We start from the raw sequence: 25245 nt of genomic DNA, 5'->3' as shown, positions 1-25245 counted from the left end.
GGGTGACTCCAATATACCTCCTAAAACTTCGTTTGTCAGGAGTATAAGTACTGTCGACCGTGACCCCTAAAAAGGAGTCATCTACTGATCAAGGGCAACCTACCAATTATGGATCTAGGTGAAGCGGTTCTCGCGTTTTTGTGCAATGCAAACAAAGTTTCCATAAGACTGCTGACCTTGACCTTGACATCAAAAATACTGTTCATCTACTCGTCAAGCGTAACCTACTACTTAACTGTCATGGTCCTATGTTAAACTGTTTTTAGAAGTATTGTGCGGACAAGACTTGGTCTACTGACCATTCGAGAAATCGACCGATAGATCTACCATCCCACCGACACTTACAAGCCTATAATGTCACTTTTTACAAAAGAGGGTATAATTATAGGTTTCCATCAAATATAGGTGAAATATAGTTAAACTACTGCTGCAATTTAATTTTGGTCAACAGAGTCAATCAACCCAACCCAAAATGTGGCCATTTTACATACCAGAGACATCAAGACAAAGAGGTATAACTGATTGAATTTATTGTCAGACTTGTATGTATGCGGCAAATGACAGTTGCATAGAAACAAAAAAATGTACACTACAACTGAAACTGTTACATACACAATCTGAAAATTCTAAAAACAATGTTTCATAAAATAATGTTAGTTAGAACGATGTATGTAAAATGAGAGTATATCTTTAGAGTATGAGAATGAGAGATTTTGATGTATATATACTTATTACTAGTAGATTCAGTTTTGTAAATAAAGGACTTGTATTTACCTTGATCTAAAAGTGATAACCATCAATAATTACAATAAAATCATACAAGGGGCGGTCTGTCAAATCAGTCGTAAAGCTTTAGTTTCTGTTCCATATTCTATATTCGACAAAAATTAAATTCGAAAAAATATGTTTGTTTAGCTTAACTAGATTTCATGGCATAAAAGGAGTTTATGTTATTTTCTGACTAGCTAAAATCCACAACTTAAACACCGCGAAATTTGTCCCAGTATAAAAAATATCTCAAAATTGTGCAGAATACAACAAGTAAGACTTTTGGTTAAGATATTGTGAGGTTTCTGTTGCGGTAAATCCTCGTTGATCAATGATAACTTACAACAGAAGAAACATGTGTAATACATGAATACATTATCTCAAAAAACAGCCACCAAAGAGTAAAAGCAAAACCATCTAAATACTTCTATATTTTAGGTCACTTAAAACAATCTCACTTTCACACCACAATGGAATCTACTTTACCAGAATATCTTTAAATATAAATTTCTTAAATTCAATAAATTAAATTTAGTTTACATGTTCACAAAAAAATATCAAATGGAATGAATATCTTATTTAATCTCTTTTAACCGACTGACAGAAAATCCCTTAATTAAAACTAACTGAAGTTTGCTTAAAAAGTGTGCTACGTATAATGCAATAAAATGCTTAGAAATTAATGAGATCACTACAGAAATCTTCCTGATTATAATTTGATCTTGAATGACATCGAAGAAATGCCCAGGTGAGTTACAGATGAGTCAGCATAAGTCTATATGGGCCGGAATACATAAAACACCTTAAGTCATTTTTGATCTTAAGTGATTTTTTTTTCATTTTTCAACGTCAAATTAAAAATCTATAAATAATACAACATAAATTTCAGGGACAAGCCCAGTAGTCCTAAATTAAAACAAAGCCCTATTTAAAAGCACAATTAAGGCAAGGGTCCAAATGCCAATAAACTAGAAATATTTAAACATAAAAGTGTGTATTTTAAATAAACTGATGAAAATTGAGTGAAGTAGTTATATCTATTACCAGTGTGTATGTATTTCTTCAGACCTTGCGGTCAAGGATAACCCGTGAAAGTGCAAGCACTTATTTCCAACGGGGTCCTTTGTTTTTGCTGAAGGGACAGCACGCTGAAGAGACAGTGGTGGGATACAAGGAAGTCCGGGTGCGATACCCTAGCTCTTTTTCGAAGAGACCCCTTGGTTCTTTTACGTGCTCGGTGTAAAGCACCGATACACGGGGTACAACTTTCCTGGGTTAAACCAGTACTGAGTACACCACTTTTCCAAGCACTACCCTTTAAATGCCAAGCGCCAGGCAAGGGAGCTACTTGTACCAATTTTTAACGTCTTTTGGTATGACGCGGCCAGGGATCGAACCCACGACCTCCCGCTCCGTAGGCGGACGCTTAACCACTAGGCCACGGAGACGGCTACCAGTGAGATATTAAAATTAAGAAAATGACCTTAGTTAGTAAATGACTTAAGATGTGTTATGAATAACAGCCAAGACGATATAGAGTGAAGATAAAAATAAAAATAAGTCAACAATAATAAAAAGTGGATATGTATACATGAAATGATTAATGTACATGTTCATGAAAAACATCCATTAAAAGGTAAAATTTGGACTGTTTTTAAACAAGTGTATATTCTGATACAGCTTAACATTTTTATACATTCAGGTATACAATGCATCCATCTTCAATTAACCATAACTTACTTTACGTTAAGTCTCAAATCCATACAGTCATATATATTTCTTAAATTCCATGAATACTTTGTTGCTATATCAAATTTCGTCCATTGCCATATTAGCAATTCATATTAAGGTTATCTTGATTTGGAACTACTCCACAAGCATTTTATTTCAATTCATAAGTATTCCATATGCTTGGACTTGATTAGAATGAAACCACAGGTGGCAGTATCAGATATGATGTATATAATTATATAATTTGATTTTCCCAATCTCTGACTTATATGCCACCTATGGTTGACACAATGGTATCTATAAATGGTTGATTATTTTAGAAAAAAATATCTAAATACTCAGCAGAAAACCTCATACGTTTTGGAACATTGTCCATATATAGGGAAGCGTTTAAAATATTCAACAAAAATACAAATAAATAAAACAGAAACAAAACAATTGTGGACTACACAGTTGAAGATAAAACATACCTACTATCATGAGGTGGTTAATGCTATAGGTACATAGTAACACTGACCAATGTAAGGGCTTTAAACCTTAGCTTGTACGTATTTCATTTAGCTGATTGCTCCATTGCGACAAAATCTGAAAACTTACCAAATTATTCTGGAGTCTGTTTACTGTGTAGAAACCCAAACTTATGTTGTTAAGAGGTTATGAGGACGTTTTCTTAGTGGGGCTTGAATCCACAACCTCTTGAGTGAGAGGCAGATACCTACACCACAAGACCACGCTCAAACCCTTCTCGTACCTTCTAGCATTAACTACAAGAATATGACATAACTTCACAAAGTCTGATATATTGTGTCCAATCTTTGTGTCTATCTTGTAAAAAGTTAGGACACTGCAATGACCCAGCAAATCTAACCTAATCTTAGAATCTGTGTATTAATTAAAAGGAAAAAACAACAACAAAAACAACATTTAACTACATATAGGCCTTTTCTGTTAACAGTTTTGGTTACATAAGAAGTTATAGGCCATCTATGCAGTATGGCACCAACATTTGCCACCTAACATACAATGTTATTTGAACCAACATTCCACACAATGATTTCAATGCTCATCAGTTTTTCTCAAATGGCCAAGGGGAAAGCTTACTAATATTAGCAGAACTTATTACGGTACCCACATATGTACTAGCCATTGTACCAAGTTTCGTGTGAATATTTTGAGTATGGAAAGAACACAAAAGACCAAAGATACGACAATCTTCTAAAAACTAAGAAGCTAAAAACGGTTAGCTGGGGGTACTTCAATTTTGTTTTTAAACGTTTGAGAGACACACATGTTGTAACAACAATGGGACATCTAACATCTAGTGACTATGGTATAAATCAAATATCACAGTTTCACCCTTCTTTAACTTAACTGCTTGTTTCCATGACAACACTTATTAACACTATGGCATTCCAATGGAATAAATTTCTTTAGTATTCTTATTCTACCATAGCCTTTAGGGTCTTCCAAATTCTTACCAATATTCATTACTGATCAGATCAATATGCCGCTTAGTTGGATTACCGGCTTTATTCAATAAATAAGACATTGAATCCAATGTTATCTGTATTTGTTTATCGAGGGTTGTCATGTGACTAATAAATCTCTCCATTGGTTTAACAGTTATGAATATTTCTATCAGGATAGTGTAAATTACTGAGTTTCCATAATCTCAATTCAAAAACACTGTTTTCATATGTTTACATGATTTTACCATGGAAGTTTATAAATTCAAGATTCTTCAAGACTTACTAAACACACAAAAATGAAATGGGCATGCACATATAATTATTGAAATGTGTATACAAAAATCTACCTATTCTTATTGAACATATAACAATGAGCACTGATTAAAAACTAACAATCAACATAAATATACATTATATATACGCACCTAGGTGAGCCTAAAACAAGCAGACGTCTATTGCACAACAACAATGGATACACACATATATAACATCATAATATTAATATACAGATAACAGCGGGACAAAATTCATCTCATATTTACTATGTACATGTCTTTTGATGATTTTACAGCTACTTATACATGTTCTGTCGTGTACAGCTCCATATACATGTATGTCATCTGAATACAAACAATGCAAGCAGGAACCTATGCTTGTCCATTTAATCAAGATCCATAGACTGTACACGGACGATAAATGAAATGGGCATGCGTAGGTAACCACTTGATTCACGTAGCTCAACAAGAATGACAACGACAGCGATGGGACTTGCCACACACATGTGTATTGTCATTGTGTATGTACCAAGTCTCATGTTTTTTAACAAAACAGTTAAAAAGATACGGGCATCATTAAAGATTTACACAAATGATGATTACGAAGTTATGAAAATATATATCTCATCTTCTTTTTTAAAACCTCCTGGTTATGCTAAAAACAAATACTTACAGTAAAACATAGACTGCATACACATTTCTATATTTAGAAATGTAACAATACATGTTACAACCAACAATATATACATGTATTTATCCAGCAGGAGAAATATTAACAACATTTCTTTCATATACAGACTTAAAATGACTATGAAAATATAGTTCTCCATATTTGGTCACTAGTAAGGAAGGTAACAATCGTAACAAACATGTATTTATTCCCTTATAAACATGCAATGTTACTGGGACATATAGTCACAGACTTTCACATGACATTTCACTCAAATAAATTCATATTTCATATTAATTTCACTCACATGAAATTTGAGTCCACATGAGTTCACATTAAATTGAAAGATTAACAGTCATATTTTTTATCTAACACCAAATTAATGATCATGTATGTTTTTCTTGTTTCTTTAATTTTTTTTCTGGATTTTTCCCCCATTATAATGAATAAATGGAATGGCATTTCTGAAATCTACGAGCATTAACGTACACGTTTATGCTTAATAATGTAATAGAAACACAGTTCCATACATTTAAATTCATAACAGATATCCCTGCAACAAATTGGGTTGCAAAAGAGCGTTACAAAAATAAACTATGTCCCTCAGATTATAAATGAACACTGTTAGAGCATACTTTGAACACAGTAAGATTACAATATTTGGCCTCTTAATTTTTATCTACAAAAAACTACTTCATTGCTACTGAAATAATCAGACTCTATTGATAAAATGCAATAATAAAATATCTGTCTAAAACATAAAATTTCAAAGGAATAACAAAAAATAATTTAACACAAATCCCTAATTAAATACTTTGATGAGCTTGCAGGACTTGAATGCAACTATCTATAATAAAATAAGGTATCATTGGGCAAGAAGGCTTCTAAATTGTACATGTATAATATTTGTGGTCACTGCCAAAAGCTAAATAGAAACTATAGACGATAGCACCCAGAGCGTACCTGCAGCATGGTGAACAGTATGCATGTAAATGAGCGAGCTATTGATATGATAATGTCTTTCATTCGCCTGGGCTCAATGTGATTTCAGGGTTGGGATCGATGGAGTGTCCCCTCCCTTAGGACAATTTTGAAGAACAAAGGTATAAAAGAACCATTTTCAAGCATTCTAAACGCCAACGTTGGAATAATGACAAAATTTAACCAGTAATAAAATACATGTATACCTAAACCCCTTAGCCTTCTATTCTTTATTTCTAATCACGAGATAAGCATTTACCATTTCGGGGGTACAAAATTGATTTGCTCGCCTGGGTATACTGGAGTAGGTCTAGGTACATCCCCGACTACTGAATTCTGTTCAAACTAATATAATAAAAGACTTAATTCTGAACTTCAAGAAATTCATTTATACTCAAAATTCATAAAATCAACTTAAAATTTCTTAAACTTACCTAATGAAGAAGAAAGAGTTAAAACATAAAAAAAACACAGAAGTAACCTTCATGTTTTCAAATGATATAAAAATAGTTAATACTTCTTAAATATCTATTGGAGAACTTCTAATGTCTGAAATATATCTCTCACAATAAAGATAGTTTCCTGGTAAGAAACCAGCACTGGTGCGCAATTTGAGAAGCCATGGAAAGTGCCCCATGTGGAGTTCAAACTCATGACCACTAGGTCCAATATTAATTTAAAACAATTCACTGACTTTCTTAAATCTATAACCAGCCAATTAGTAGTAAAAACTGTGTTGTGTTAAGAATTCCAGCTAATATACATAATCAATCAGTCTTTAAAGAAAATCACTCTACATTACAATGTTCTAGATAACATATAAGACATGTATCATAAATTATATAAAAATCAATCCAAATCATAATACACATGTAGCTGTTTAACATGGCTTTGTGAAGGTCAATTGTATGTAATGCATGTACAATTTAAAAGATAGAAGTCTTACAAAGATAAACTTGAAAATCAAATATCGACATACAATATATGAGGAAATTATCAACATCAATAAACCATATTTAGAAGTTACCATTGGCCAAAACCAACAATATTTTCTTAAATGCAGGCAATAATGCATAAATGTATATCTTAAACTACAAGTGCTGAACAGTAATCTCCCTTTGCTGTGAAGATCTCGGGCCTGTGGAGGTTTGCATCTGTTGCTCAGAGTATTCGTACTGTGCACTATAGCCGTTCACATGGTCAGAGTTTGAGAGAGGAAACGGGTGTTGGCGCCGAATCTGGAGCTGCGAGACAAAATGGGGACTGTTCGTGAGGCCCCCATTTTCAACGTATGTCGGGGTATTTGGGCTACTCTGACTGCCCCTGGGTTTTGATGGTGTATGGCCAGGACTAGAGCGTTTGCGGCTATTGGAGGAAACGCGTTGATGTGAGGCAGACTGGCTATGAGAGCTTACATCCCGCTGTACTTCAGCTGAGATTGTAGCTTTTTTCTCCTTCAGCCGCTCCTCCTGTCGTTCAACCCACACATTTTCCACTGGGGGCGATATCCGCCCTGTTGATATTCGTGCCGGCATCAACCCATTTGTAGGGCTGATAACCATTTGCTGTCCCCTTTGGGCTACGGGAATATCATGAGTCACTGGTATCTCGTATTGCACAGGAATCCGGCGCATATGTTCCACTGGCAGCTCAATAGCTGGCGATATATTGTCATAATCCATGTCTGTATGTGCATTCATATTTCCGTTCTCACCACCATTGACAATGCTATGTCGTTCACTTAAGTTATCATACTCTGATGCTTGTGAAGGGGGTTTCTCATGGTGTCCTTCTGGGACCATATCTTCCAACGTTGTATCCCTAGTCAGCGTTTGATCCTTATCAACAACCACTCTATGCGTCTCATCTTCATAGTTCAATCTCTCAAGCTCTTGCTCTATATCCATTTCCTCGTTCAAAGGAACTGGTGTGTGTCTAGACATTGTGGGTCCTATGCTACCGACTTCTGAACCTTCGGCGAACGATGTCCTTGAGCTCTTTGGTGAAGTCTTTGAGCTCATGTCTGCTATCGATAACCTGGAATTGGCAGCTGTATCATAGTAAGATGATAAATCACCCGCAGAGTATTCAGACATACGACTAGACTGTATGGACCTAGAGTCGGCTCCCCGACCACCCATTTCTGGAGTGGTTGTGTGAAGTGCACGCTTTCTGTAGTAGGCGGCTTTGCCACCTTTTGCGTTTTTTCTAAAGTGTTCATCAAAAGTCTCATCAGACCGTTTGGATATGATTTCCCGTACGCTTGGTTGAATCTCAAGCCCAAATGGCAGGGTGGGGAGTTCGTTGGCAGTGGGTTTGGGCGGCACATCCATCTTTGCCTTTCGTAGTTCTTCCATTGCGATCTGTCAATTAAAAAGGTAGGCAAAGCCTGATAACTCAATGGTGTTTACTAATTTTTAAAAATAACTGATGGTGTGTTTTTATAAAAAGATAAGTTTCTTGTAAGACTTGGTAAACCAACACCCAAAATCACATCATAGGTATTTTTTGTCTATTTTTTTGTTTAGGCCACAGTAGAATGATGTTCTGCCCTTTTACAATACACACATACATATTGTCAAGTTTTTTGTTTATTCAATTGAAAAATCTTCATAGTATATATTTCCAACAATGCAAAAGTAAACGCTTTACAATCATTGAAGTGAAATAAATAATCGAATAAATAAAAAGTTGGTCAGAAGATTCTAAGATTTTTGTTAAGCCTTATGTACCGTGAGCTGGTCAATGACGGTGTCATCATCATAACCAAAATCTGCCTCAAGCTCTGACTGGAAGAATGGCAGCAATGAGTCCATCTTCAACTTCCGTATCTTCCCTGAAATATTGCATACAAATGGGTTATGCTCTACATATTTCATTGAGCAAAGATAACTAGAGCTATCACTGAAGGTGATTAATACACCCGAACGCTGCCCTGATATGAAATTGCAGTCAACTATTTGGAAAGCCAACCTATAAATGACAACTTTATTTTATGGACTATCGTCAATTATTCATTTTTTGATTATGTTTTTAAAAGTTAGAAAAAAGGCTTTAAACAATATCAGTGATGCTAATACTGAGATGTTTATACTGATATATTTGATGTTCTAAAGCACAGAATATATGATTGCCTATGACCATCTATAAATGAGTTAAGTTACTTTTTTTCAAGTAATGCTCCGGACAAGAAATTAGTAACAAAGGGCAATAACTCTGTAATTGGCTGGAATAGAATCGCGGTTCCTGTACACAGCACTTCCTCTCATTATGATCTATCACTGTATAAAGTTTTATTAAATTCCATCCAATAGTTTTCAAGTTATGCTCCGGACAAGAAAAAGTAACAAAGGGCAGTAACTCTGTAACTGACTAAAACAGAAATGCGGTTCCTGTACACTGCACTTTCTCTCATTATGATCTATCACTGTATGAAGTTTTATTAAATTCCATCCAATAGTTTTCAAGTTATGCTCTGGACAAGAAAAAGTAACAAAGCGCAGTAACTCTGTAATTAGCTGAAATAGAATCGCGATTCTGTACACTGCACTTCCTCTCATTATGATCTATCACTGTATGAAGCTTTATTAAATTCCATCCAATAGTTTTGCTCGGGACAAGAAAAAAGTATTAAAGGCCATAACTCTTAGCTAAAATAGAGTTATGGTTCTTGTGCACTGCACTTCCTCTTATTGTGCTTTACCATTGTATGAAGTTTCAATAAATTCCATCTATTAGTTTGCAAGTTAATGTCTGGAAAAAAATTGACAGCAAAAACAAAACAAATAAAGGGCAATAACTCAGTAATAAGCTAAAGTAGAGTTATGGTTCTTGGGTACTGCACTTCCTCTCATTGCGCTTTACCATTGTATGAATTTCCAATGAATTCCATTTAGTACTTTTCAAGTTATACTCCTAAAAAAAAAGTAACAAAGGGCAGTAATAAGCAAGAATAGAGTTATGGTTATTGTACATTGCACTTCCTCTCATTATGCTCTACCATTGTATGAAGTTCAATCCAATTCCATCCAGTAGTTTTAAAGTTATGCTCCGGACCGACAAATCGACAAACCAACAAACCGACCGACCAACCAACCACAGGGTGACTCCAATATACTCCCTTCAAACTTCGTTTGTCGGGGGTATAAATATGGCATACTGGTTTGCCCCCCTAAAATTATAATACTGTTTTTTAACCTGGCATTATGAAGAGCAGTACAGGTATGCATTATAATATGAGCCCTGATGTGAATTGTCAGGTGTTCAGATAATGATACCTTATACAAATTTTAATTTTTTCTTGTTTATTAATTTTTCAGGTTAAAATCGTGAAAATTACAAAATATTTGAGCAAATGAGCATGATAAGCTGACATCAAATCTGAATGCATGTTGAAGCTTCATAGCTAACGGTATTTCTATCAGCATGCCTTGTAATTATATCAGGTTTAATGTTGTTTTCCTCCAAATAAATTGTATCTGTTACATCGTTAATACAACTCCAAAATAATACATTTGTTGATATGCTGTTGTATTTCTCTTTAAGTGTATTTTCAGGGACACTGAACATTCTAGATGACTTAAGGACATAAGTGCCTTCCTCTCTGATCATTTTGTGCATAAGCATTTTTAAGGGCAGTTGGAAAATACATTTTGTACTGCTTTATCACTGCTTGGGGATGTGCCTAAAACAGAAATCAACATTCAATAATTTCTTTAGTTTGACACTCAGACTATGGGTCATGAAAAGACATATTATAATTTTGCTTTGCCTTAATACAAGAATTTAGGTCACGTGACCGTCATTGACAAAATGTATACACAGCAGATGAAACAACCAGCAGATGTTATGTGGCAAATATAGTTGGTTTCTATGGCAATTAATTTTGGATTAGTAAAACTGAGTTGTTTGTAGTGTTAACACTTGTTTGTAGTGATTTTGTCTGTTTCTAAGACATTTTTTGAAAGCATCTACTCAAGTAATTAGTCCGTAGTAAAAATGATGTCACAGCCTTGCAGATATGCGCATTTCTCATAAAAACTAGGTAAAAACAAAGATGGCCATAAATCAAGGTTGATCTCCATTTTAGGGACTAGGACGATACATTGGTTTGTTTGTCCCTCATGGCAGGAATCCTGGAAAAAAACAATAATTTTGAAATACAATTAAAGACAACTCACTGCGATGTAGTTTGACGATCAAGTAAGCCATTGCTGTAAGGATTCGCTCCCCCTCCAGGATGAAGATGTCCCATACTCGCAGGGTCAAGGTAAATGGCATCTGAGAAAGTCATTATTCAAGTTAAAATAATATTTTATTTTGGCATGATTGTGAAAAAAAAGCTCTTCAAGCTTATATGAATCCCACGGGTTTCAGTTTTCTGCGTAGATATTAGTACTGGGCCCATATTCACTAATGCCCTGTGTCTGTGTCTGCAAATTTTGATTTTCTTGTAAAATAAAAATTAGTAAAGAGTGAATGATGTAAAAAGGCTTAATACATGTTACATATGACTAGATTTATCTTAATTTGATAATCTTTGGTCAAAGGAATGATGTCTTGTTCCATTTAAAAATTCATATTTCTCAGCCTGATAATTAAGTCAAGAAAAGTAAGCTGGTGATAAATAAAAATCAAATAAGGGCACCATTTCAACTGAATAAGTTTATGAAAAGAAGCGGCTGAAATATTCATACTTGAGCGCCATGGAGCAATTGCCAAAGCACATGTGGGTGTTTCAGTATAAAAAGGGCATAACCCAATATTTATCATAGCCAGTTTGGGCCTTGCTATGCAAATGAATATCGTGTCTGGCAAGATCTGTACCACGTTTCATGTGAATATCTTAAAGGATTTTGATTTTATACCAAGGTTTAAGTTTTTTAACAACAACACCACCACTAATGATGACGGCACCAAGCCTGTAGGCTGTAACAACACCTTGAGAATAAAAAGGGGATATAAAACTCAATTCTTATTAATGTGTCCGACACCAAATCAGGCAATAACTAGATGTTGCTAATGGTTTGTATTATTTCATAGTTCTTTGTTGACCTTATTTCTAATCTACCTTTGACATAAATGGAGCATGATGTTACTCACCCTATCCAGGAAGCACTGCAGGAAATACTTGATGGTGTAGAGCCCAGAGTCTATGCCCTCTCGCTCCTGGGAATGATAACACACATACTTTACAATGGTATAATAGTGTACATAATTTCTCATGGTCTTACATTTGATTTTTGAAAACACATATACATATATTTATATATGTAGTTAATGACTGATACTATATAAATGTTCATGTTCTAATGGTCTTATACATACATTTCCGCAGAGATCAAGCAAGAAATGTATCCAATGTATGGTATCTATGGTTTTAATTTTTCCTTGATTTTACTGGTATTTTTTGCCTGCGTCCTATCTATGCAAGCGGCCTGTAAATAGTAAATTACAGAAGATACTGACTGCCTTGTCAGCTACTGTTGAACTGAATGAGCACAAAATACCTGAAAGTTAAGGAAAACATAGACACATCAACTTTAAACCTCATTCTTGCAATAAGAACAAAGAAGGTTTTGCAGGAAAATTAAAGCTAGATTATGGAGACATTACCAGATGCCTGTGGATCTTAGGATGGAACTTCTTCAGCACGTTATCATGGTGCTCCTGGAACCGCATAAGCTTGGGGAATTTGGGGATGAAAAATCCTGCAATACAATCACAAAGGGCGTGTGATCTAAATATATAAATCCACATAACACCAAGCCTCCCAGATTTTGAATATTTCTAACTGAATGACCAATGAAAAGAGTATAAAACTGAGACATACTAGTAGCCCTGGACAAATGAATACACATGGACTTGGATAGAATATTTTTTGTTATAAAAAATCCTCAATTTACAAGAGTGGAATTTTCTGATTTTAGCGTATTAAAACGTCAATTGCCAGGAACCTATTGGTTGCTAGAGATTTCTGTCATTCCAAGAATTAAGCAGACTATCAATATAACTAGAGATTGCTTTTTTGAAAAAGCGCTTGTCTCCCCTATTGTGTGGTCGTAGCTGAGAAAAAATAAATGATGGACATGAAATTTGTAACTTTGTACTGGAGACAAACCAACAGTGAAGTTTGGTTTATTCGATTATATTAAATAGTGAAGAGAAGAAAGTGTTGTTGATTAATCATGGAAAATGTAAACGAAGTTTGCATTGTATGAAGTTCCTGGGCGCAAGCGTTATTCAATTATTGATCGGAAACCATTTTTCAGCTCACAGTCATCGTGACCATGACCTTTTACCTACTGATCACAACATCAATAGGGATCATCTACATAACCAACTTGCATACCAAGTATTAAGTTCTTGGGTGCAAGTGTTCTTTAGTTACTGAGCGGTAACCATTTCTTCAACTCAAGGTCATGGCAACCTTGACCTTTGACCTACTGATCTCAAAATCAATAGGGGTCATCTACTAGTCATGACCGACTAGCGTACCAAGAATGAAGTTCCTGGGTACAAGCGTTCTTAAGTTATTGAGCAGAAACCATTTTTAAGCTTAAGGTCACCGCCAACGTATCATTTTTTACCTGAAGGTAACCTTGACCTTTGACCTTTTGATCTGAAAATCAATAGGGGTCATCTTCTAGTCATGAACAACTAGCTTACCAAGTATGAAGTTCCTGAAACCAAAGGATCTTTAGTTATTGAGCGGAAACTTTTTCTTCACTTCAAGGTCATGGCAACCTTGACCTTTGACCTAGTGATCTCAAAATCAATATGGGTCATCTTCTAGTCATGACCAACTAGCATACCAAGTATGAAATTCCTGGTTGCAAGCGTTCTCTAGTTATTGAGCGGAAACAGTTTCTTCACCTCAAGGTCACGGTGACCTTGACCATTGACCTACTGATCTCAAAATCAATAGGAGTCATCTACTAGTCATGAACAACTATGAAGTTCCTGGGTACAAGCTTTCTTTAGTTATTGAGCAGAAACCATTTTTAAGCTTAAGGTCACTGCCAACATAACATTTTTTACCTGAAGGTAACCTTGACCTTTGACCTTTTGATCTCAAAATCAATAGGAGTCATCTAATAGTCATGAACAACTAGCATACCAAGTATGAAGTTCCTGGACCCAAAGGATCTTTAGTTATTGAGTGGAAACCGTTTCTTCACCTCAAGGTCACGTTGACCCTGATCTTTGACCTAGTGACCCCAAATTCAATAGGGGTCATCTACTAGTCATGACCAACTAGCATACCAAGTATGAAGTTCCTGGGTCTAAGAGTTCTATAGTTATTGGGCGGAAATGAAGTGTGACGTACTGACTGACTGACTGACAGACTGATGGACTGACTGACGGACAGGGCAAAAACAATATGTCTCCCCATGAATGGGGGAGACATGAAGATATTACACGCAAATGATTTTTACATGGAAGGTCACCACGACCTTGACTATTGACCTTGTTACCCCCAAAACAATTGGGATCATCTAGACATCATGACCAACCTCACTTCAAAGTTTGGTGAACCTAGATCAAAGCATTCTCCTGATATTGCACGGAAATATTTTTTTAACATTAGAGGTCACAGCGACGTTGACCTTTGACCTTGTGACCCCCCAAAATATAGGAGTTTTCTAAACCTCATGATCAACCTCCCTACCAAGTTTGGTGAACCTAGGTCAAACCATTCTCAAGATATTGAGCGGAAATGTTTTTTACATTGGGGGTCGCCGCGACCTTGACCTTTGACCTAGTGACCCCAAAAACAATAGGGATCTTCTACACCTCATGACCAACCTCCCTACCAAGTTTGGTGAACCTAGGTCAAACCGTTCTCAAGATTTTGAGCAGAAATGTTTTTTATATTGGGGGTCGCCGCGACCTTGACCTTTGACCTAGTGACCCCAAAAACAATAGGGATCCTCTACACCTCACGACCAACCTCCCTACCAAGTTTGGTGATCCTAGGTCATGCGGTTTTCCAGTTATCGATCGGAAACGAAGTGTGACGTACGGACGGACTGACGGACTACCGGACTGACGGACAGGGCAAAAACAATATGTCTCCCCCAGAGAGGGGGAGACATAATAATTTTTCCTTATTTGCATGAAAATGGAAAATACATAAAACAAATTACCATGCATGCCATGTCTTTTGTCTGTAAACAGTTGGGACAACCCCCAAAATGCATCCTGAAAAAACAAAGAATACTCCATTAACATTCAACTATCAAATGTTGTTTTTCACATTTTTTGACTGACCCTTGTATCTGGGACGATAATACAGAGAGATTAGAATTGAATGCACTAAATCAAAGGTCAGCCTGAATATTCAGTGATTCTCATCAAAAGTGTGATCAATATTCAATGTGTGCTCCAGTTATCTACAGCAGCACCGTACTGGACAAAAATCTAAGTATCTTATCTTAAACAGCCATACCTCCATTATCTAAAATGTCATTTATGCAAATAAACATTGTTGGAGGCTACAAAATTTCGAACCTTTGTGAAAAATCAGTAAAATCCCTAAATAACAATCCGCATTGCAATCTATGCCACTGGCGCAACAATTGCATCTTTTTCTTTTATCTAATCTTTTTATTTTTATTTTATAGAATTAATGTCATGTTATAACTTATAACATTGAAATGTTTTAAACAAAAAATTGAAATCTAGTTGATATTCCATTAATTCAAAGTAACAGCTTATGAGCCTTTAATAAAAAGACAAATATGACCTACTTGTATAATATTATGACGAGACAATTAAATATCACATAAAATGGTAGGTAACATTAATCAATACCTCTTCATTAAGGTACATTAGAAGTAGAGCGGCTATCTCACTCATGCCCTGACAGTATCCCACTTCCGTGTTGTACATGGAGTAGGCTGCCAGCACGTGGAACAACGCCTGCTGCCTGTGAATGCAACAACACACAGGCTATACAAATGGCTCTATAAATCACTTGTCATAAAAGCTTAGTCATAGTTAAGTACTAGTACTTAAGTACTAGTCTAAAATAGTAGATTCTTCTAATCCCTAAGGATTTGCCATATAAAAAATCATAAAAACATCCGCCCACGTACAATTATTTGAACTAAGTTAAGGTCAGCTATTTCACTCATAACCTGACAGTAGCAAACTTCCCTCTTGTAGATTCAGAAAGCCATGTTGCCTTTGAGGACAACACACAGATCATAATGGTTGTAGTAAAACAATAAATATTATTAGGGATCAAAAATAGACTACAAAATCACAGATTTAAGCAGGGCTTGCCAGCGTTAACATTTATAACTAGAAATGTGTCCATAGGACACGGATGCCCCCACTTCGATTTTTTGTCACAGAAAATGAGCCATAATGATTATTCAGGATAATCTGAGGGCCCTAACTCCTAAATGATTAAAGCGATTTCCATGGCTATCGAACTTGATCAAGATATTATGGTCACAAACATGTGTTAAAAGTTTGGTGAGGATTGGACAAACAGTTTTCAAGAATTAGATCGGAAACAATCTTCGGGACGTATTTTTCAAGTCTTTTTTTGCAAATAAAGGGCCGTAACTCCTAAATGACAAAAGCGATTTCCATGGCTATCGAACTTGATCAAGATATTATGGTCACAATCATGTATGTAAAGTTTGGTGAGGATTGGACACATACTTTTCAAGAATTAGATTGGAAACATATATTTTTGAAGTATTTTTGGCAAAAAAGGGCCGTAACTCCTAAATGACTAAAGCGATTTCCATGACTATCGAACTTGATCAAGATATTATGGTCACAAACATGTGTTTAAAGTTTGGTGAGGATTGGACAAACGGTTTTCAAGAATTAGATCGGAAACAATCTTCGGGAATTTTTGGCAAAAAGGGCCGTAACTCCTAAATGACTAAAGCGATTTCCATGACTATAAAACTTGATCAAGATATTATGGTCACAAACATGTGTTTAAAGTTTGGTGAGGATTGGACAAACGGTTTTCAAGAATTAGATCGGAAACAATCTTCGGGACGTACGTACGTACGTACGTACGGACAAGGGCAACCCTATATGCCGCCACTTTGTGGGGGCATAAAAACATTGCAAACCTGATGTCAATGATTGTTTGTTTTTCTCAGCTGAGCATTCAAGTCACAATAAGTGGAATTTCATGTCTGTATTCAAGATAATATGGACAACACTGACTAAAGCACACTAACTTCATCATCTATATTGGAACTAACACTACATGTATTAAAATACCTTTTTATACTTTTTTGTAAAACTAATCACACTTGTAATGTTCCTAACTGACTGTCATAGCTTCAGATAATGTTAATACAATTTAGTTTGACTTGCAGCCAGTTCCGTCATGCATTTCCTCAGATAACTTACTTGACACCATATCTTTCCCTGAACATGATATGGTTCCGGTATGTTCTATTTACATCAAGATCTATCTGTCGTATATGTGGAGATATTGACCTTGCCCTAGACCTCATTCTCTGAAATTTATAATCATTCAGTTGTTATACATATTTAATCATTGAAGTGGATTGTCAATAACTTAGGAAGGATTATACACCAAATAGAGTAGATCGCGATATTTGAAAAATTAAATGTTCATTAAATGAGTTTTCCAAAAATTATAGAAAAACAAATATATTATACACTCAATAAGTCTGTCATCCATTTTTTTATTAATCAAAATTCCGCAAATTGGATATCTCAAATGTATGGAACACCTATCATTAATGAACAATAATAAGATATATTATTTTGCATGGCATGACCAATGCAGATTTTTTAAGAGGATCTTTTTTTTACTGCAGATACTTTTAGAGGATCTATTTTTTCTGCAAGTACTCACATTATACACTCCATCCTGTTCCACTTTGATGAAGGTGACAGCCAGCAGTTTTGACCAGACATCACCCCTCAGGCTGTCGGGAATACCTTTATACACGCGCCTTTTCAGCTGTAACAAAAATCAACACTTTAAAGTAAGTCTCTTTCAGTAAGCATAAATGTCGCTTGAATTGCAAATCAGCTTTCAACTGTTTTTTTATACATTCAGCGAAATGAGCCATTGGAGATAAAATAAAATATGTGCTGAAATAAGGGTGTTTTCAGCTGATGCTTTATGATATAAAGTCTAGGAAAGTAGTGGTCATTGACCCTAAAGTTTTACCAACGATCATTCTCTTTTTAACGTAGTTCTGAAAAAAAAATTGGTCAAAATAGATACAACTCATGAGAACAAGTATGATACGAAAGTGGTCATAAAAAATATATCAGTTTTATTTCAACTTTATGTTGAACACAGTTACAGCCTGGACACAGGAAGTTGAGCGGGAGACACGGACAGATGGACCGTGCAATTTTAATATGCCTTCGGGGGCATAAAAAGAAAAAGACAAAGATGACAAAACCAACCTTCCAACCCTGTTTTTTTCAATCATGTCAGAGGAACCGTACATATTATTTTATTTGGCCTCATTTCACACAGGTATATGCCCCTAGGAGAGATTACACAATTCATCAATGGAAAAAAGATAAATAAAAGCCATGTGCAGTCACCTTCTCTCCGGGGAAGTAGCTTTTCCAGTTCTTTGTCATCTTGAGCCACTTTGTGGAGCGCTCCACCTCAACCTTCCTGGCCTTGGCCTCCACACTTTTTGACATGTGGGGAAGGTGCTTGTCACTGAAAAAGATTGTTGATATAAGAATCACGGTGTCATTTGTGTCATATAATTATCACTATTTTGTTTGTGTCTCAATCCACAGTCAGCTTCATGGCCTTGGCATTCAGGGCTTACATTTGACAAATTTTGGGGCCGATATAAGTTATAATGAATATATTTTTCTCAAAATTTTTGATTAAAATTCTCTTCCATAATCTCAACACTGATAATGGCTTCAAAGATATAGCAAATAATAAAATTCTTACACAAAACAAATGATGACAAAAACACCAGCACTATAAGACAACATCTCACTATAACTCTAAAAACAGATAGGCTAAGAATTAATATTAAACCTATACAATGAAACCTAGCAAAGGTAATGTTTCATTATCTCTTCTATTCCTAAATGTAAAAAGTTTCAAACCACACACACATTATTAAAAACACAAGGTCTTCAACCATCCTCATGGAAGTACAGTACTCACTGAATAAAGCCATATCTGTCGGTCACGTGGTACACCTCAAATGCCGGATCTTCCCATTCGTCTATCTCTGCACCATCCTCGCGTCCCTAGGAAAGCAAATAATGACACTGATCAGGCTTATTTCCTCTGGTTTATGTATATTACTTCAATGAAATGAGTTACTTTATTGTAAATCAAATCTTATAAACTTCTTCTGCGCTGAGTCTGCAAGTGGCAGCATTATTAACCCCATATATGATTCAGTCTGAGTCACATACATAAAAATTATGGGAAATAGCAAACAGGTCAATTTTGTCTTCTTAAGTACGTATTTGTGTAAATACTATGATTATTTAGTTCAATTGATATGTGTATAAACAAACTGTTAATGTTAAACTTAGTCATAGGATGCAACAAACCAAAATACGTACATTGTAATATTATTATTTGAATTTGGTAATTATAAATAACCTTGCTCTATAACAAGTACATTTATAACAAGCTAATGAAGGGTTTAACATGGGTCATCCCCTTGAGAAGAAACAAGGCAAGAACAAAAACAAATCTGTTGTACCTTGTCATACTTGGCGACAATTTCCTGACGCTCCCTGGCTGCCCGAGCCAGCTCTTCATACTCATCTACATTTAGTGCATCTGAAACGATATCATAAAGCACTTACATTGCACCATAATCAAACACGCACAAACTATTAATCTGTACATGTGTGAATGACAAGTATCTCAGCCCTTTTTTTAACCTTCATTTGAAACCAATCCGATACTTTAAATATATTCATTTCACAAAAGCATAAGCCATAACAATTCAATACAATATTTCACACTGTCATTTGGCATGAACAAAATTACAAGAGTAAGTGATCAAACATTATTGCCTTGGAGATAGTAATCTTAACGAACCATTAATATGGAAAAGTATGACAAAACCTTCATGACTTCTAAATAATGTTTAACTGCAAAATTCAGATAATAATGTTTGCCTTTTAAATCGATTTGATACATGTAAGTCAATAGTAATGTATATAATCATGCTCAAGTCTATTTTCTGGAGAGAAAGGAGTACTGATGTTGATTGTTCATCGTAAAATATATGTAACTTTATAAAGGAAATGAAGGACATGGTTTTTATAAATGTACCTTGCTCCATTCTTGGATGCACCACTCTATTTGCATTGTGTCATTGGGTTCAAGCATTTGTCTACCTGAAAAAAGATCAGTAAGTTAGAGCACCATGTTAGTGTTCCAGCAGTCATGGTTCTAGCCCCTTATCGGGCGCGCTGTTCTTGCCAAATCAAGCAAATTTTATTTACAAAGTCAGATTGTGTAATTTCCTCGATCGACAAAAGCGGTTAATTGCGGAGGAGTGTAGTAAGACGGTACAAACAAGCTGACCAAAACTCAGTTGCTTAGAGTTACATGCTCATGTTCCAGCAGTTGGGGGTTTGAGCCCTGCAAGAGGTGCAGCTTTCATCCAATCCAATGTCTACTTTAATCCATTTTAGAAGGAAGAATTTCTAGGTGACACCAAGAATTATTGAAAAGTGATCGTAAGCATAATGAAGGGTTTTCTGTATCATATAATTGTGTAGGGGTATGCTACAGCGGACTCCATAGCCAAAAGCAATGCTCACCAGATTATTGCCAATAATCTTTTATGATGACAGAAGGGTTTTTAAAAGTGAAACGCCCATCTCTGTGGGTTGAAATAAATATGAGCTTATCGAAATGAAATCTTGCATGGCCAGTTTCTTACCATTTTTTTTAATAATTCCCATGACATGTACACAGCAACATGAATTTTTCGTTTGATTTGGATTGTGAATTAGTCAGAAATTTAAAATAACAATGACAAAACCACAAAATGACAGATGAGGCATGTTCACTTTTTCAACTTAATTTAGCTTACTTATACATCGACATGTCAAATGGGATTATTAACTCAAATAATGAGGTATAACAAGTGAATAGAAATTGTAAATAAAATTTAAGGTGTGGTCTAATATAGTTAAATACCCCGTCATACTCAAAGTGGTAGGTCAACTTTTTTTTGTAGAAAAGTCACGTGACATACATTCGAACTTAACCAAAGTAATTTTTTTATATTTATTAAAAATAGTTCACGTTATCCTAAAAAATATCAATGGCAATCAATATTTTTATCATCCAATGTAATGGTAATTAATGATGTTTTATACGTTCATTTAGAAAATTATAATTCGAAACAAAGCATTGTTTGTAAACAGGACATGTTTATTCTCCGGAAATCAATCCCGTAATCCCGTAAAATCCCGGAACAAAAATCTAATAGTATCATTACAAGATACATGCATGTACGCAATACGATAACAAAACAACAACAACAACAACAACAACACATTAGCTCAATAAGTTATTTTCCAACATGAATAACAAACATACATAACATAACAATAAATTTAAGACCCGAAAATAAAATGCAAACCAAAAGTAAGATGGACTATCCAGATCATTGTATATAATGATAACATCAACTAATTTTCCGGATGTACGACCAACCTCACGAACATGGTTCTTCTAGTTGACATGCAATTGTATAATGGATAGTTCTTACAAGAATATAAATTAAGGATACTATTAGTACATTTCAGGGGCGGATCCAGGATTGACGTTAGAGGGCGTAACTTAGTCCAGTTGGTAAACAATCAGTGCCGTAGCCAGAGGTACATCTAAACCGAGGCAGTCTTCGGGGGTTGTTGTATTTTTTGGTATTCTTTTGAGCATCCTGGGCGATCCTTTAGCCATGTTATACCACCATATATCATGAATTCGTATATATTTTTTTTATTTTTAACAAGAGAGCGAGACTATTTTTCACTGATCCATAAATGTGTATATGGATCCAGGGACTGGATCGCCGGAAAAAGTTGGTTTAAATTGATTTTCGACGATTTAAGTTTATTTCTAGTCAAATGAAGTTAACGAAAACTGATTTAAGATACACCAGATATATTTTCATATTTTTTTTTATTTCTGAATCAAAAGCCAGAACAATTATTCTATGTCCTGGAGAATTCCACAATTGCAGAATATCCTTGCGGTATATTGGCGTGTATCTTTTTGAAGCACGATGAAATATGACAGGCTTTTTTCCTCTTCACACTATGGTGCATCAGCTTAAAGGTAGCTAGGACACTGCGCTTCTACCTGACTGACATACGTCGTATTTTGAGTACATTTCCTTTTTGCAGAGTTAATGTGAAAAAAGAAATGTTGAAATGTGACATAAATTGCGAATCGGTGGAATTTGAGACAACTTCTAGTTTTAAACAATGGCTCCTACAATGCGTGAAGTACTTAGCATTCATGTGGATAAAGACTGAACGCCACTCCTCAAACGTAAAACTCACTCGTAAGAAGAGGGGTCGTCTCAGTAGACTCCATTTCCGGTGCGGGTAAATTGATTTTTGTTTTCTCTTGAATACGAGGAAGTTTACAAGGCAATTTTAATATGCTGGATCTTCATATGTATCGTTTACCAACTGAAGCGGTTCCGGATTCAACTATATCCCCCCGCAAGGAAGAGGAGTATACCAATAAAACCGGCAGCGCCAATCACTCGAAATGAGTCCAGCTCAATGGTAAACCCAGGCGCGATCGAAAAAACAACCAATTCTTGTCCTGTATGTGGCGAATGTCACCGTTGTTTACAGTAGGGAAACATTTGAACAGAAGTATTTGAACAATACGGAATCCCATTCACATAGAGCTTGACGTCAGACGCCGAGCAAAAATAAAACACTGCCGGGGAGGGATTGATGCATTGTATGGAGTCTCGGAAGTGTTAATGACAACGAGAATTGTGCCTCGAGCTGCCTCAGTGTCTGTAGCTACGGCATTTTTGCAAAATAAAATGTAACATTGTAGACGCTTCTCAAATTCAGAAATCGATTTAATTATTTTCTATTGCATTTCATTATTTTTATTTAATTTATTCGTTTGCTCTGTGTGGCTAGGGCGCTGACAATTCCACTGAAAACAAAACGATAAAAGATATTTAGTGAGACATCTTAAAACTATCTCTCTTGTTTGAAGTTTTAGTGGATTAATTGCATATTGAGCATTTACAAGAGGGGCCTGTCCAGGTGCGGATGAGCATGCTTAATTAATATTCTATGTAGTTTTGTTCTTATTGATGACACGGAGGGCACATATATTCAGTTTTTATATCTGAGGTTAAAATTATATGTCTTGAAGGCTACAAGGTTTTGAACATATTCTGGTGAGAAACCATACCGTGAGATATCGTACGACATGTGTTCATCATTATTATCACCACTTAGTTTTAGGGACTAGTATCAAGCATGTATTGATCAAAAAGGGATGCATTCGAAACCCCGGAATCCCCAGTATGTGTTATGTGAAATACAAACTTGGCGTAGAGCTGTCGTCAGAATTGCAAATGGAACATGGTTCGCAGGGATGTCAAATTTTCAGTTATTTTAATCGTCCGTATATCAATATTCATTTAGGAAATCCACATTCTTCGTTGACGGTTAGCTAATGTTTACTATATGGTTGGGTAAGGTTACAGGTAGGGGCTTCAAGCTTAACATACATATTGTGAAAGACCAATTATTAAATAGTTCCAATAATAAAACATAAACTTTATCTATGATGTCAAATACAATAATATTTTTTATAAATACAATTTCTTCAATATTTATTCACGACAACAAGAGAAGGCTAGCTTCTGGCAACCAGATTGCACTTCTTATTCTTTTATAATATACAGGGCTCACCATGGAGCACAGAAGCATATGAACTATGTTCACAGTTGGGTGAAAAGTTTGCAACACGTACTATGTAGGTAAAAAAGATATGGCAAAAAAGAAGTTTGTTTCCGATTTCTCTGCCACAAAATAGGTTAGGTTACCCCTATTAAACAGAAGTTTGTTTCCGATTTCTCTGCCACAAAATGGGTAAGGTTACCCTTATTAAACAGAAGTTTGTTTCCGATTTCTCTGCCACAAAATGGGTAAGGTTACCCTTATTAAACAGAAGTTTGTTTCCGATTTCTCTGCCACAAAATAGGTTAGGTTACCCCTATTAAACAGAAGTTTGTTTCCGATTTCTCTGCCACAAAATAGGTTAGGTTACCCCTATTAAACAGAAGTTTGTTTCCGATTTCTCTGCCACAAAATAGGTTAGGTTACCCCTATTAAACAGAAGTTTGTTTCCGATTTCTCTGCCACAAAATGGGTTAGGTTACCCCTATTAAACAGAAGTTTGTTTCCGATTTCTCTGCCACAAAATGGGTAAGGTTACCCCTATTAAACAGAAGTTTGTTTCCGATTTCTCTGTCACAAAATAGGTTAGGTTACCCCTATTAAACAGAAGTTTGTTTCCGATTTCTCTGCCACAAAATGGGTAAGGTTACCCCTATTAAACAGAAGTTTGTTTCCGATTTCTCTGCCACAAAATAGGTAAGGTTACCCCTATTAAACAGAAGTTTGTTTCCGATTTCTCTGCCACAAAATAGGTTAGGTTACCCCTATTAAACAGAAGTTTGTTTCCGATTTCTCTGCCACAAAATGGGTAAGGTTACCCCTATTAAACAGAAGTTTGTTTCCGATTTCTCTGCCACAAAATGGGTAAGGTTACCCTTATTAAACAGAAGTTTGTTTCCGATTTCTCTGCCACAAAATGGGTAAAGTTACCCCTATTAAACAGAAGTTTGTTTCCGATTTCTCTGCCACAAAATGGGTAAGGTTACCCTTATTAAACAGAAGTTTGTTTCCGATTTCTCTGCCACAAAATGGGTAAGGTTACCCCTATTAAACAGAAGTTTGTTTCCGATTTCTCTGCCACAAAATGGGTAAGGTTACCCTTATTAAACAGAAGTTTGTTTCCGATTTCTCTGCCACAAAATGGGTAAGGTTACCCTTATTAAACAGAAGTTTGTTTCCGATTTCTCTGCCACAAAATGGGTAAGGTTACCCTTATTAAACAGAAGTTTGTTTCCGAATGCTCTGCCACAAAATGGGTAAGGTTACCCTTATTAAACAGAAGTTTGTTTCCGAATGTTCTGCCACAAAATGGGCAAGGTTACCCTTATTAAACAGAAGTTTGTTTCCGAATGTTCTGCCACAAAATGGGCAAGGTTACCCTTATTAAACAGAAGTTTGTTTCCGAATGCTCTGCCACAAA

General features: G+C 35.6%; 1 protein-coding gene across 3 annotated transcripts; it reads right to left on the bottom strand.

Moving 5' to 3' along the window:
* Positions 1-513: 513 nt before the first annotated feature.
* On the bottom strand, positions 514-21137 carry LOC128237476 (USP6 N-terminal-like protein). 3 transcript variants are annotated; one of them, XM_052953049.1, is made up of 14 exons: positions 21073-21137; positions 20197-20261; positions 19616-19695; positions 19063-19148; positions 18471-18594; positions 17761-17868; positions 17286-17395; positions 15711-15825; positions 15044-15098; positions 12510-12604; positions 11997-12062; positions 11075-11174; positions 8627-8730; positions 514-8257 (listed from the first exon to the last, which is right to left on the bottom strand). In XM_052953049.1, exons 2-14 carry the CDS (start codon positions 20204-20206, stop codon positions 6986-6988), a joined length of 2325 nt encoding a protein of 774 aa, XP_052809009.1. In that variant the 5' UTR covers positions 20207-20261; positions 21073-21137; the 3' UTR covers positions 514-6985. The 3 variants fall into 3 exon arrangements, with proteins under 3 accessions (XP_052809009.1, XP_052809008.1, XP_052809010.1); XM_052953048.1 differs by having other exon boundaries at positions 21083-21135; XM_052953050.1 differs by lacking the exon at positions 21073-21137 and adding an exon at positions 20813-21064.
* Between the last annotated feature and the right edge of the window lie 4108 nt (positions 21138-25245).

Source organism: Mya arenaria, chromosome 6, assembly GCF_026914265.1.
Source record: "Mya arenaria isolate MELC-2E11 chromosome 6, ASM2691426v1".
In the NCBI taxonomy this organism is placed as follows: domain Eukaryota; kingdom Metazoa; phylum Mollusca; class Bivalvia; order Myida; family Myidae; genus Mya; species Mya arenaria.
This window is presented reverse-complemented; position numbering and strand designations above follow the sequence as displayed.

Coding starts and splice junctions, on each gene's coding strand:
- LOC128237476 (XM_052953049.1), bottom strand. Junction 15,826..17,285: donor AGGGAAAGATATGGTGTCAA/GTAAGTTATCTG, acceptor TTGCATTCACAG/GCAGCAGGCGTTGTTCCACG. Junction 8,731..11,074: donor GATCGTCAAACTACATCGCA/GTGAGTTGTCTT, acceptor GCAATATTTCAG/GGAAGATACGGAAGTTGAAG.